The sequence below is a fragment of the Camelina sativa genome, chromosome 1, assembly GCF_000633955.1.
Source record: "Camelina sativa cultivar DH55 chromosome 1, Cs, whole genome shotgun sequence".
Taxonomy (NCBI): domain Eukaryota; kingdom Viridiplantae; phylum Streptophyta; class Magnoliopsida; order Brassicales; family Brassicaceae; genus Camelina; species Camelina sativa.
In genome coordinates, this window is record NC_025685.1 from 6,466,343 (window position 1) to 6,480,441 (window position 14,099).

The 14,099-nt window shown below is 38.8% G+C and overlaps 3 protein-coding genes and 1 long non-coding RNA gene across 5 annotated transcripts in view; 1 reads left to right on the plus strand and 3 right to left on the minus strand.

Annotated features, from left to right (window-relative positions):
- LOC104779440 lies at window positions 210–1,758 on the minus strand. Its single transcript, XR_766464.2, has 4 exons — window positions 1,652–1,758; window positions 1,246–1,286; window positions 630–762; window positions 210–477 (listed from the first exon to the last, which is right to left on the minus strand). It is a non-coding gene; the product is annotated as an uncharacterized LOC104779440 (long non-coding RNA).
- LOC104779448 (putative callose synthase 8) lies at window positions 2,236–3,929 on the minus strand. The gene is made up of 5 exons (XM_010503812.2): window positions 3,653–3,929; window positions 3,417–3,517; window positions 3,114–3,235; window positions 2,735–3,002; window positions 2,236–2,628 (listed from the first exon to the last, which is right to left on the minus strand). Exons 1-5 carry the CDS (start codon window positions 3,882–3,884, stop codon window positions 2,356–2,358), a joined length of 996 nt encoding a protein of 331 aa, XP_010502114.1. The 5' UTR covers window positions 3,885–3,929; the 3' UTR covers window positions 2,236–2,355.
- On the plus strand, window positions 8,595–11,508 carry LOC104779456 (trifunctional UDP-glucose 4,6-dehydratase/UDP-4-keto-6-deoxy-D-glucose 3,5-epimerase/UDP-4-keto-L-rhamnose-reductase RHM3). The gene is made up of 3 exons (XM_010503823.2): window positions 8,595–8,778; window positions 9,233–10,807; window positions 10,899–11,508. The coding sequence occupies exons 2-3, from the start codon at window positions 9,257–9,259 to the stop codon at window positions 11,340–11,342; spliced, it is 1,995 nt and encodes a 664-aa protein (XP_010502125.1). The 5' UTR covers window positions 8,595–8,778; window positions 9,233–9,256; the 3' UTR covers window positions 11,343–11,508.
- LOC104779464 (zinc finger BED domain-containing protein RICESLEEPER 1-like) overlaps window positions 11,634–14,099 on the minus strand; it is a 4,269-nt gene continuing 1,803 nt past the window's right edge. Inside the window, exons 3-5 of one of the 2 annotated variants that reach the window (XM_010503837.2) lie at window positions 12,120–13,980; window positions 11,949–12,014; window positions 11,634–11,868 (exon numbers count right to left, since the gene is read on the minus strand). In XM_010503837.2, coding sequence (XP_010502139.1) covers window positions 11,858–11,868; window positions 11,949–12,014; window positions 12,120–13,980 — 1,938 coding nt within the window. In that variant the 3' untranslated portion in view covers window positions 11,634–11,857. Of the gene's footprint in view, window positions 11,869–11,948; window positions 12,015–12,119; window positions 14,089–14,099 lie in introns of both variants that reach the window. The other variant, XM_010503843.2, reaches the window with a different exon arrangement.

The following is a 14,099-nucleotide window of genomic DNA, read 5'->3' on the forward strand; positions in this document are numbered from 1 at the left end:
GGGGGTTTATATATTGAGGATTTTATATACTGTTTGAATTTTTTAAGACTTAAGTGTGTCTTGTTTTGTAAATAAGAACTCATGATCTCTTAGTTAAAATTTTATCCTCCAATAGTAAATTCTAATTTTGGGTTTCTTATTTTTGAAAAAATTATTTTTTGAAATTTGATAGTAAATATGAAACTCAAACTTGTTAAACGCAAAGATAGTAAATATGAAACTCAAACTTGATATAGTAGTAGAGAATACTAATTAAGAGTCATCATGAATCATGATTTAACTTTTGATGGATATGTTACATACGTGAAAAGAGAAGATTGTGATGAAGAGAAATAGATTGTGATGAAGATAAAGGTTCACATCTAGATTTCAAAAAGAAACCTAGAAACTAGAAACCAAAGCTTGTTGGTTTTACTGTTGTTTGGCTTCAACCTTCTTCTTCTGCCATAGCTTGTCGACTCCACTGTCGGCATCACCCTATATCGTTTCAAGAAAGTGTTAACAATGTCATGTACTAACAAAAGCATTACATGACCAATTCTAGTTAACACAATACCAATTCCATTGCTATACTAGATTAAAGTCAGACAAGTCTCAAGATTTATGATATAGAAGCTGTCTTGACAAACCTGAGCACGGACAAAACCGCAGAGAGAAAATGTAGTGAATTGACCAGTGTACACCCCATCAGCATCGAGATGACCAATGTTGAGCTGCACAGAAGCATGATCCTTTGATGTGATCAACCTGTTAGTAACCGAGCTGCAATTATAATCCAAAAACAAACAAGAACAATCAATTCATTAAGTTTCCTTACAATAATAATAAAAAAGTGACTCCTCTTCGTTCTGCATCTTTTGGAGCTTAAAACTGACAGATTTCTAAATCTTTCAATTGCTACAAAACAAACAATTGTACACAAAACATTGTAAAAAAAACCACGAGATAAGATCCAAAGAGAGAACCTCCTTCTCAATGTCTCTTCCAGATCTTAGCAAGAACCTCATCTTACATCATTTTTTTCAAATACAAACATCATTACTCAGCATTCACGTTTTGAATTGCCTATTTTTAAACAAACAACAAGAACATCAAATACATACTAGCTCTCCAGCAAGATCATAGAGGGACTCATCAACTGTCGCCCGCAAATTGACAAAGTAAACTTTCTTATGAACAGAAACAACAAGATTGACACGACAAGAGTACAAAGATACAAATTGTACACGCGACAGCGAACATTACCTGCAATAGCCTCATCCTCTGCATCAGTCTCTGTACTCTAACTTCAAGATGAAAAACAGATTTCAGAACCGGTTAAACAAAAGAGAAGCACAGTGACATCCATCTAAACCATTCAGTGATCTCTATAACAGAACAAAAAGCTAAAGTCTCAATCTTTAATACTTAACCCAAGGTTATCAAAGCTATGACAAAACAAAAAACATAAAGTTATCAAAGCTACATGTCACAAACAAGTTCGATAACCTCTACTAGATTCCAAATTCAACAGTCATGCATTCAAATAGACAAGATCCCTAATTTTCCAACTAACATCAAATAATCCTAATTTGCGATCCAAAATCAAATAACCCTAATCATAAAACAATTTGCGATTCATACAAATGTACCAAAATCAAAGAACCCAAACCTTGAAGCTTTTGATTCCAAATTGTTTTCTCGTTTCGGGGATTCAATCGCGAGAGAAAGAGAGAGAGAGGAAAAAGAATAAAATCGATCTTTCCCAAAAAAAAATTTCTTTTGTATTATTATGTTCGACCAACCGAAAAATGACACGTAGTCTCTCTTAAACCAAGTTTGAGTATACTATATAAGAGAAGATCTTACATTTTTTCTTTTGTTCTGATTAATTTGTTTTCAACAAAATACTAAGATCTCCTCTATAAACCCACCGATGGAGAAGGTCTTAGACGAGTAGTGAAGTGTGTGATTAAGGGTAGTTTTGTCACCAACAACTACGATCTAAAATCCCCAAGTAAAACCTAAACCAGGCTCTCGTTGATTTCTGATCTACTTTCATCAGATCAAACTTTTGCCGTTTCGCGTTCAAAGCCCCAAACCTGATGGCCAATGAGTACATCCAAAAGTGTGTTGTTGTTCCGGTTATTCAAAATTCCTATTCGAAATATATACTAAGATAATGTCACTCAAACACTCAATGTGTCCACCACCACTTTTTTCCAATCAACTTATATAAGCTCTCATGCAATTGGTAAACAGAATTAAAGTTCGTAAATTATATGAATATCCGAAACATATTTTAAAACTGAATTTTAATATTTGTTGTCTTACAAACATTAAAATAAAATAAAAACAAGATAGAAAATAATTTTTTTATTGGCTTTGTTTATTGTTGTTTTCGGTTTGGTTCGCTCTCATGGACGGAGGTACTTGGTCTGGAAACATGTTTTGCATCATGCTAGTCCAGAAGTCGACATCCTTGAGTTTCAGCTCGATCTCCTCAATCTTCTTCTCCACCTTGTTCAACTTTTCTTGTGTCTCAAGATATTTATCTTCGTTTGACAAATATGGAACTGCGGAACTCGATCTGACACCGTCCCCCATTGACCCGTTTGCAAACTTTCTGTCTTCCTTTATTTGAACTTCCTAAAAAACCCAAAAATTATCAAAAAATAGTTAGATAATAATATGCTTATAAAGTTATTGTTACAAAATAAATAAATTTTGAACATCTCAAATGTGTTATGATCACCTCTTTGTGGATGGCACTTATGTCAGTTTGGGTGAGATGGTTTAAGTCATCGCCTTGGGACATATGAATTTGTCTCTCCTCCTCCAGGGCTTTGCATTTCTCAACTATCAAGTCGGCTTTTTCGACAAGTAGTTCACCAGTCTCCTCATCCCGGTTTAATAGTATACTTTCTGGGGCTGCTGCGTAAGCACCAGTTGTGTCGTTTGCCTTGAGAACTTCATACAAAACAGAAGCAATTCTGCGTGCGTTTATCAACTTCTCTCGCTGACTATTAAGATAAATTTCCATAGGTTAATGTTGGCTCGCTGAGATTGAAGTAAAACTAGCAATAGTAATGATCAGTATAGGTTAAAAAGAATGAACGATATGGACGATATACCTATTATCCAAATTGAATGCTGCACCATTTCTGATAACGTATTCCAAGTAAGCATCATAAACACGTTTGAGTTCCTTAAAATCATCCCCCTTGTCTATTAACCTCGCAGTCAACTCGTTATCCTACTAGGAAAGAAAGAAGACACACATGACAAAATAATTAAACAGATAATGTTTAGAAATTTCATGAATAATCCAGAAACAGATACGATCGGTCATATCTTTAACAATAAGTCAATAACCGTAGACTTAAGAAACTAGCTAGAATCAGTAGTGTCCCGTTCTACAATATTGGATGACTTGCCTTCTCAAGCCTTCGAAGAAGAGAATTTTTGAACTGCCGTACACCTCTTCCGGTGGAAGTAGGGTCAAGTCGGTGAGCTAACTCAAATGTATTAAAACGGCCTGCGACAAAAATAATTATGAGTCTTTTAACAAGAAAGCGACAAGAAGAAAAAAATTAACAAATAAAAGAAGAGAAAAGTCACAAATAGTAACAATTGACCAAAAAACATTAAACAAGACGAGAGTAAAACTCACAAATATAAGCAATACGAGGTTCTTCAGACTCAACCAAATTTGCTACACGAAGAAACCTTTGAATCCCTGAGGCGAACGTCTCCGGAAGCTTCTCAATGTCACAGGGCTCCCACACATATTGTTCCCGAAAAGTGGCGGATCTCGTTAACTGCTGCGAATCTTCGGGGAAGATGGGATCAATATCAATAAAAACTTCGGTGGGATCAACGGGGACGATTTCTTCATGAGACATTACGAAAGCTGATTGTTCTACGGTTTTGGTTGGCGTTGAGATAGGTGGAGATGGAAAAGGTTAATACATTATATAAAGCGGCAATTGCTTAGCGAGGTGAGTTTCCATGGCAGATTTTTTGTCAATTAACTATGTAAGGTTTTTACTAAAATTTGTACTAGAGAAAGTGGGTTCCACGCAATATTTTGCACTTTACAACAACATAATATACCAACGTGCATGGGAAAAGTTAAAAAAAAAAAAAGTTTGTTGAGTGAGATTCTCAACCAAAGTCATATCAACATCAACATCTTGCCCAAGAAAATTACCATTACTTGCTGTGTCAAGCAATTTGGAAGCACTCCTCTATATAATGTACTGAGAAGAGATTCTTTAGAGAAGCCATGATGAGGACATTGCATAGTGTAGCCTTTGAATCTTTCCCATGCTTCACAAAAGCTCTTATTTCCATTTTGAGCAAAGCTTGATATTCCATTCCTTAGTCTTGCTGTTCTAGTAGTAGAGAAGAATTTGGATAGGAAAGCTCTCTTACATTGATCCCAATAGATAACTGAGCCTACCGGCAGGTTCTTCTCCCAACTCCTAGCTCTATCACCAAGAGAAAATGGGAAGAGGCGGAGCTTGAATGCATCTTCAGAGATGTCATTGATTTTCACTGTCCCACACATCATGTCAAACTGATCCAAGTGGTCAAGAGGGTCTTCCATAGGCAGACCATGAAACTTTGAGCTTTGTACCATGTTGATAAGACTTGACTTGATCTCATAGTTATCGTTCTCAACAGGAGGTGCTCTAATTCCCATGCGGTTCCCATGAATGTTTGGTTGATCAAAAGTTCCAATGACTCTTGGCTGTCTTGGAGGATGGATAGGAGCTTGTTCAACATGGGGCTGGTCATTTCCATTGTGACCAGCTGGGGGTGGAGGGTTGTTATCCATAGCTTGGCAGGCTATTCGATGATTTTCTCTTTCAAAACGACGAATGTCGTCAACACGCTCAACTAAATTTGCTTGGCCTTGACTTCTCAAGTTCATACACCTTACAAAAGAGAGTTCAAACCACCAAAGCAAACCAAGTAAGTAACAATATAAAGTAAAATAATAGGCTCAAACAATGTTGAAATCCTAATGAGCAAATTGAATGCAAATGGGCAACAGCGCCAAATTGATGTAGTATATTTCAGTCAATTAAATTATCAATCCACAATCTGCATTAATCAACTCACTAAGAATACACAAAGTTGTTTAACCTATTCTTAACAGGAATTGGTTATGTTGTAACAATCTTAACTAGCAAACAAATTAAAGAAAAGAAACAGAACACAACTAATAACAAACTTTGAATCAAGATTAAACAAGTGAACCTTGGGCAAGGTAATTGACTTGGGAGATAGCTAACCAATCCTAGATGTCCAGGCAACAATCAAGAACAATCCTATGGCTAAGAACACTAATGCAAATCAATCCATTTCCATGGTAGAGATTCCTATGCTAATCAAGTGATAATCAACTTTTTCCAAAGGCAATCACAAAGCTAGCATGCATTAAGAACAAGTCTTAATACCACTAAGCACCCTAATCATCAATTTCCATTGGCTAGGAGTGCAAAGCCCTTGAATAGTTTGGTTCAGGAATTTCATCAAACACCTTCTGGGCAATGGAAATCCTAATGTCTAGATTCAAGCTTGATCAAGGCTTTCCAGCATTATTAACACTAAACAAGATAGGAAACACATAAATAAGGCTCTAGACATCAAAGATCAATCATATATCTCCCTAATCTACCTAGCCCAAAGTTCTAATGATCTACTCACTCATCATCATGATCACACAAAGGAAAGAGTTTGATCTTTGTGAAATCATAATAAGAGATTATAGATTAAGAGATTTGAAAGAGAAATTGCTATTAAAAAACTTAGAAGTACTCAATCATTCAACAAACCAAGAGTAAATAAGCTTAAGAATCCTAAGTGGCTGCTAAACAAGAGATAAACAAAAGATCAACCAAAGATAAGAGATAAGAGATAAGTCTCCCCTTAATAGGGTTAGAGTATTTATAGCAAAATAAAAGGGAGCCGGGTCAACCCAGTTCAAACCGGGTCAAACCCGGATCAAAACTAAAACAAGTGTGGTGATGGTCTCACACGACCATGCTTTGACCGATTGAGATGGCCGATTGGGATGGCCGGGCACACTTTGGCCGATGGTGGTGGCCGCTGGTGTAAACGGTGTTTTCTCTTCTTGAGCTCCATCGGCCATGGCTTGGCCGATTGATGAGGTCGCGTGGCTCCAACGGTCATGGCTTGGCCGATTGAGCTTGGCCGCTGCTGTAAACGATCTTCCTCTTACTGAACTCCATCGGCCAGCTCTTGACCGATTGGGATGGCCGCTGGTCTTCACTCGGCCACCGTTTGGCCGCTGCTCTTGGCCGCGTGTGGCTCCTGTCTTCACTCTGGCTGTATATACGTTCACTCAAACAGGTATAACTCTTTACACGCACATCTGATTGGCCTGAAATCACCTCCATTGCAAAGCTTACTCAATTTCCAATAACTTAGATGAAGAACTCTGGAGCTAAATCTCAAAGNCTAGACATCAAAGATCAATCATATATCTCCCTAATCTACCTAGCCCAAAATTCTAATGATCTACTCACTCATCATCATGATCACACAAAGGAAAGACTTTGATCTTTGTGAAATCATAATAAGAGATTATAGATTAAGAGATTTGAAAGAGAATTTGCTATTAAAAAAACTTAGAAGTACTCAATCATTCAACAAACCAAGAGTAAATAAGCTTAAGAATCCTAAGTGGCTGCTAAACAAGAGATAAACAAAAGATCAACCAAAGATAAGAGATAAGAGATAAGTCTCCCCTTAATAGGGTTAGAGTATTTATAGCAAAATAAAAGGGAGCCGGGTCAACCCAGTTCAAACCGGGTCAAACCCGGATCAAAACTAAAACAAGTGTGGTGATGGTTTCGCACGGCCATGCTTTGACCGATTGAGATGGTCGATTGGGATGGTCGGGCACACTTTGGCCGATGGTGGTGGCCGCTGGTGTAAACGGTGTTTTCTCTTCTTGAGCTCCATCGGCCATGGCTTGGCCGATTGATGAGGTCGCGTGGCTCCAACGGTCATGGCTTGGCCGATTGAGCTTGGCCGCTGCTCTTGACCAATTGGGATGGCCGCTGGTCTTCACTCGGCCACCGTTTGGCCGCTGCTCTTGGCCGCGTGTGGCTCCTGTCTTCACTCTGGCTGTATATACGTTCACTCAAACAGGTATAACTCTTTACACACACATCTGATTGGCCTGAAATCACCTCCATTGCAAATCTTACTCAATTTCCAATAACTTAGATGAAGAACTCTGGAGCTAAATCTCAAAGAAAGTTCTTCATACGAGTCGATCTTTGAGGGACTGCAAACTGGTTCCGAATCATCAATCATCTTGTGTGCATCCAAATGTGTGTCTTCCATTATATTGCTAATTATTGACTTATTTGGCTCCAACGCACACTTTCCTTGTACATCTCTACTCCATCATCTGAGATAACAAACTTGATGCAAAATGCAACCTAAAGAACCTGAATGCTCATGAATATGCACAAAATAACGAAGAATTAAGCTCTAAAATTACATAAAAACACAAGATATCACTCGTCTCTAATGTTTCCCTGGTCACGGTGGACGAAGGCAGAGGATTCAACTAGATGAAAAAATTCATCATTGCATGGAGGAGAACTCAGAGAAGTTAGAGATTCAGTCGACGGCTTGATATTGAAGAAGGAGAAGATGAAAGTCGACAAAAAAAAAAGTTGAGGGTTATGAAGAGAGAGAGCTTTGATTTTTTATGAAGAGAAAAGAAAATAATAACAATTTGGAATAAAAAAAATATAGGGAATAAGGGCAAAAGAGTATTTTTTAGAACTCTCTATGGCAGGCAGGAAAATGTTTTCGTGAAAGAGGCATAGGAAAGAAAGATTGGTACTGTTCATGGTATAATCAACACTTTTCTCTTTGAAGAACATGTCTCACATTATGTTAGTAGGATTTTTACTGTTTTAGATAGTTCATAGTAGCATGAACTAGCTAGTAGTCTAGTACTAAACTACTAATAATGATACAAAGAAACCAATTTTTTTGTATGATACTCAAAAATACTTTTCCCGTTTCAAAATATAAAATGTTTTAGAGAAGTTTTCTGTTTTATATATAATATATGATGTTTTCAAGTTTTTATGTAACTTTTAAATTAATTTAGTATTTTATATTATGCAGTATTGTTTTCGATTGGTGGAACATGTTAAAAATAAAGACTTTTTAAAAGGGAGAGAGTGGTACTGTATTTATGTTTGTTCGTTCAAAGTTAAATAATAAATTACACAAAAAAAATTGTCTTCCTACATATACCACTACTATTTATTAATTTAGAAAATTGTGAAACCGAAACTCATGCGGACAACAAATCGAAGTTTCTACGTTTGCCTATATTTTCGGGTAATTAATCCACAAATATTGATAGTAGCACCTTAAAACAATTAATGTCAGAGGTGCATAAAAAAAAAAAAAGAAGAAGAAACGATTAATCCATTTATTTAGCTAAAGCGTAATAATGGGCAAATTAGTCATTTCGTAGTCTCCTCTCCCTGCCTCCTGGTGGTTCTCCGTAACTATCTCTCAAAAAATTAATAAGAGAAGAAGGCTTTAATTACTCTCTTTTATTTCAGACGCTTTGTCCGTTTTGGTTCTTCCCCTTCCCTCTCTTTCTTCTTCACTCCTTTATTTATCTCCCTCCCATTGATCCCTCTCTCTCTCTCTCCCTCTCTCTCTTCTCTCCACAGATTGTTCAAGCTTTAGTAGATTCATCCTGATCTCTCTCAATCGTTCCCGGTACATGAACTCTTTCTCTTTCTCAATTCTGTGTTTGATGATCTCTTCTGACCTTTCATTTGTGAATGCTGCGTTTGATTCGATGACCTGAAGGTTTATGTATGATGTGTGATGCTTTCTCATTGTTTTTGTCATTTGGATCTGCTGCTCAATCTTTGGGAAAATTTTAGCGTATTTGATTGCTGCATTTGTCTTTACTCCTTTGGATCTAGATCTGATCAGTTTTATAATATCTCTCGCTAATAGCATCGTTGTTGTTGCTTCATAAATTCCTCTATCGAAGCTGAATCACAGTGAGATTTCCCTAAATTGATAGATCTGTAAATGGTGCCTGCTTAGTTTGTAGTCTATCTGTTTGATTAAATTACATTTCGAATTCGCTCGGTTCTTTTTGTAATCGTTGTTCTTGGTGCTATAATTACTGAAGCTTCATGGTTTTTTTTTGATGTTACAGATTTGGTTATATTTCCACATTCACATGGCTACTTATAAGCCAAAGAACATCCTCATCACTGGGGCTGCTGGTTTCATTGCCTCCCATGTTGCCAACAGACTTGTTCGTAGCTACCCTGACTACAAAATCGTTGTGCTTGACAAGCTTGATTACTGTTCTAACCTCAAAAACCTCAACCCTTCTAAATCCTCTCCCAACTTCAAGTTTGTGAAAGGTGACATCGCCAGTGCTGACCTTGTCAACTACCTTCTCATCACTGAAGAAATCGACACCATTATGCACTTTGCTGCTCAAACTCATGTTGACAACTCTTTCGGTAACAGCTTTGAGTTTACCAAGAACAATATCTATGGTACTCATGTTCTTCTCGAAGCTTGCAAAGTCACTGGCCAGATCAGGAGGTTTATCCATGTCAGTACTGATGAGGTCTATGGAGAGACTGATGAGGATGCTTCTGTTGGAAATCACGAGGCTTCTCAGTTGCTTCCTACTAACCCGTACTCTGCTACTAAGGCTGGAGCTGAGATGCTTGTGATGGCATATGGTAGATCATACGGGTTACCAGTAATAACGACTCGCGGGAACAATGTTTATGGTCCTAACCAGTTTCCTGAAAAGTTGATTCCTAAGTTCATCTTGTTGGCCATGAATGGGAAGCCTCTCCCAATCCACGGAGATGGATCTAATGTTAGGAGTTACCTCTACTGCGAAGATGTTGCTGAGGCATTTGAGGTTGTTCTTCACAAAGGGGAAGTTAACCATGTCTACAATATCGGGACTACGAGAGAAAGGAGAGTGATTGACGTTGCCAATGACATCAGCAAACTCTTTGGTATAGACCCTGACTCCACCATTCAGTTTGTGGAGAACCGGCCTTTCAATGACCAGAGGTACTTCCTCGATGACCAGAAGCTGAAGAAATTGGGATGGTGTGAACGAACCACTTGGGAAGAAGGACTCAGGAAGACAATGGAATGGTACACTGAGAACCCTGAGTGGTGGGGCGACGTTTCTGGAGCTCTGCTTCCTCATCCACGGATGCTCATGATGCCAGGTGACCGACACTCTGATGGCTCTGACGAGCACAAGAAAACAGATGGTAATCAGACATTCACGGTGGTTACTCCGACCAGAGCTGGTGGTTCTGCAGACAAACCATCTTTAAAGTTCCTCATCTATGGGAAGACTGGGTGGCTCGGTGGTCTTCTTGGAAAACTATGTGAGAAGCAAGGTATTCCATACGAGTATGGAAAAGGGAGACTAGAAGACAGAGCTTCTCTAGTGGCGGATATTCGCAGCATCAAACCTAGTCATGTCTTCAACGCTGCCGGTTTAACTGGTAGACCCAATGTTGACTGGTGTGAATCTCACAAAACCGAGACCATCCGGGTCAATGTTGCTGGAACTTTGACTCTAGCAGATGTTTGCAGAGAGAATGATCTGCTGATGATGAACTTTGCCACTGGTTGTATATTCGAGTACGATGCTGCGCATCCAGAAGGTTCAGGGATTGGCTTTAAAGAAGAAGACAAACCGAACTTCACCGGTTCTTTCTACTCAAAAACAAAAGCAATGGTAAGATAACATCACATAACCAAACCACATCTGATCCTCAATTTTGTTTAAACTCTGTCCATAAAAATCCTCTTGTTTCTATTTTTGCAAGGTCGAAGAGCTTCTAAGAGAATTTGACAACGTGTGCACCTTGAGAGTGCGGATGCCAATCTCATCAGACTTAAATAACCCGAGGAACTTCATCACAAAGATCTCGCGTTATAACAAAGTGGTGAACATCCCAAACAGCATGACCATACTAGACGAACTCTTACCAATCTCAATCGAAATGGCCAAGAGGAACCTAAGGGGGATTTGGAACTTCACCAATCCAGGAGTGGTGAGCCACAACGAGATTCTAGAGATGTACAAGAGCTACATTGAGCCGGATTTCAAATGGTCCAACTTCACTTTGGAAGAACAGGCTAAGGTCATCGTTGCGCCACGGAGCAACAACGAGATGGATGGTTCCAAGCTCAGCAAGGAGTTTCCAGAGATGCTTTCCATCAAAGATTCGTTGATCAAATACGTCTTCGAACCCAACAAGCGAACATAAAACACACATACACACACACACTCTTATTCTCTCTGTGTTCACTAGAATGTTTCTACTTTAATTTGATTTGATTTATCATACGATTCATTTACTCTTTTGCATTCTACGACTTACATGTAGCTCTCTTCACACATTCTACATCACAACACATCTTTGTTTACATTAATATTTTTACACAGATCAATTTACTTGAGTTTACTTTACTACCGTTCTTGATTCCTAATTTCCTACTCCTATTATAATAATGCCTGTGTGTTTCCATATATCAAGATAAGGAGAAGAGTTGAAGAAAGAAACAAAATCGACTGATTTATGTAACTTATTTCCCTTTGCTTTAAACTTGAGGATTCTATTTGTTACAAGAACAATATCTCTCATATGTTAATCTTCCTAATGCATAAATAGAAATCGCAAACTCAAATGCAAACTAAATTAAACCCTCTGTACTTTCTGTCCCCATCTTCGCCACACGACCATCTACCAGCATTTTGCTTTCGCTTAATCACCTTAGCACCTTAGCGAACTACTGAGAGACATTCCATAAAAATGATGATGTAAATATGATGAAGAAGACAATGGAAGGAAGGAACAGAAAAAGCTCAATACCTTGAATTTTGTTCATCTCTTCACTAAGCTGGAGCGTATTGTCTAGACAATGGTAGAGTTTCTTGGCTCGTTATAAGATTTAAAAGCAAAGTCAGTTGGAGTTGAAGATTGACTATTTGAGTTATTTATAAAGGACAAAAAAAGACTTGAATAGAGAGTTTGGGATTGTACCTTCTGTTTCTGTAGACAACCAATCATGTGCACAGAACAAAGCCTGTCTAATATCAGGGTTCAAAGAACTCTGGCTATCAGCGATCATTGGTGTCCCAGAGTTAAATGTTGAATCAGGCGCAAGGATTGACATTGGCGTCCCTAAAATGTCACGTGCCAGAAGAGAGAGGACAGGGTATCTTGGTGTATGAACCTTCCAGTAATTCAGAATGTTGAACTCGCCAGTACGGGGGAACACTGGTTCAGACAAGTATTTGTCCAAATCCGATGCTGTGTTCAGGTTCTGAGAAGTTTCACGGAGAAACTTGTCGAATCCTTTCAATCTGTCTCTAGTGTCCATGGTTCTACCTAAGCCAGAGCCAGAGAAAGAAGAGTCTTCACCGACAATGGCTGAGCACATCGAATATGCATCAAGAAGCTCCTTGACACCATTCGACACTTCCTTGATGCGGTCCAGAGCGGTACTGCCATAGATCTTCGAGTAGTAATACTCCACCAACTTCATCTTGAATCGAGGATCCAATATGGCAGCGATGGCTAAAACAAGGCTGCATTTGTTCCAATACTCATCGAATTTAACCTTCATATTTGCTGCAAGAGAACTCAAGAAATTGTCCTGGTTCTTGCACCACTCGATCAACTGGATGTGGAAATCGCACATCTCAACAAAGTATACATTTGCTGTCGGGAACTTGTTTCTTGAAAAGTCAGAGGCAATATCGAACACAAGTTTAAGATAACCGGTAACGTATCTTGTCCATTCCCACTCCTCATCGGTTAGAGATGAATCAAACGCATGATCGTGATCACGCAGATGGCAAAACGCACCCTTGTACTCCAGCACAGTTTCAAGCATCAGGTAAGTAGAGTTCGAGTTAACAAGAGAATCAAGAACCAAGATCTTGTGGGAGTTGATTCCAGCGAGTTGAGCGATTTCATTGAACCTTACTTGTGTTGATTGTGAGCTCTTGACATATCTCACACTTCCTCGAATCTTCTGGATCACATCTCTCATAGCCTCCAAGCAATCTTGGACAAGAGAGCTCAGAAGATGAGCGGCAGATTTCAACTCAAGTAACTGCCCGTTGATTAAGATCTGGCTGCTCTGAGACATGTGGTCTTTAATTCGCAGGACAATCTCTTCATTAACAGAAAAACTGTCAAACGTTACAGCGAAAAGCTTGCTCTCAAGCCTCCATTCAATCAAACATCTGATGATTACTTCCGAGAGCATATCTTCAGTATGAGAAGGATCCAATGTGATAAAGTTCAGAACATTTCTGTGTAGCCTCCACTCCTCATCGATATAATGAGAGGCCAAACACACATAGTTAGCATTATCCCGTGAAGACCACATCTCCACCGAAAGATTGATTTTGCCGTATAAATTATTCAAAGTATGCTGCACTCTCTGCTTCTCCCTCATGTAAATCTCCATACATGAATCCTCAACTGTGCTATTTGGCACAGCTTCAAACAAGGGCTGAAGGTTCCTAGCAAACACTTTGAACCCAACATGATCAACCATGGCTAACGGATAACCGTGCATAATAATCATACGTGCAAGATCAACCTGACTCCTTTCTTGACTGAACCTTCCTCCACTTCCACGGCTAAGAACCACCTCGTCCCTACGTTGTTGCTCATGATCGAACTTAGGTCTGAGATACTCGTCTTTCGGTTGACCCTCATCGAAACTGATAGGAGTAGCAACAGTAACTGGATTCTCTTTTTTCTTTCTTTTAGGTGTCAGCAACTGAGACATGTCATGATTGGTTCGTTTGAGACACCGCATAAGATGGTTCCTAAGATGAGTAGTCCCGCTGTTGCTCGAACCACTGAGTTTCTTATTACACTGAATACAAACAGCATAGCACACATCAGCCTTTCTCACCCTCTCAAAGTAATTCCAAACAACAGATGTCAACCTCTTCGATTTCTGCAAGATGATCTCATTTGATTCATCCATCTCATACAAAA

What these genes read in the sequence shown, in the direction of transcription:
- LOC104779456 (XM_010503823.2), top strand. Translation starts at nt 9,257, where the DNA reads ATGGCTACTTATAAGCCAAAGAACATCCTCATCACTGGGGCTGCTGGT. An exon ending in ACTCAAAAACAAAAGCAATG is followed by an intron (nt 10,808 to 10,898) that starts GTAAGATAACAT and finishes TATTTTTGCAAG; the next exon opens with GTCGAAGAGCTTCTAAGAGA.
- LOC104779448 (XM_010503812.2), bottom strand. Translation starts at nt 3,884, where the DNA reads ATGTCTCATGAAGAAATCGTCCCCGTTGATCCCACCGAAGTTTTTATT. An exon ending in ACCTCGTATTGCTTATATTT is followed by an intron (nt 3,518 to 3,652) that starts GTGAGTTTTACT and finishes TTTTTGTCGCAG; the next exon opens with GCCGTTTTAATACATTTGAG. An exon ending in TAAGTGCCATCCACAAAGAG is followed by an intron (nt 2,629 to 2,734) that starts GTGATCATAACA and finishes TGGGTTTTTTAG; the next exon opens with GAAGTTCAAATAAAGGAAGA.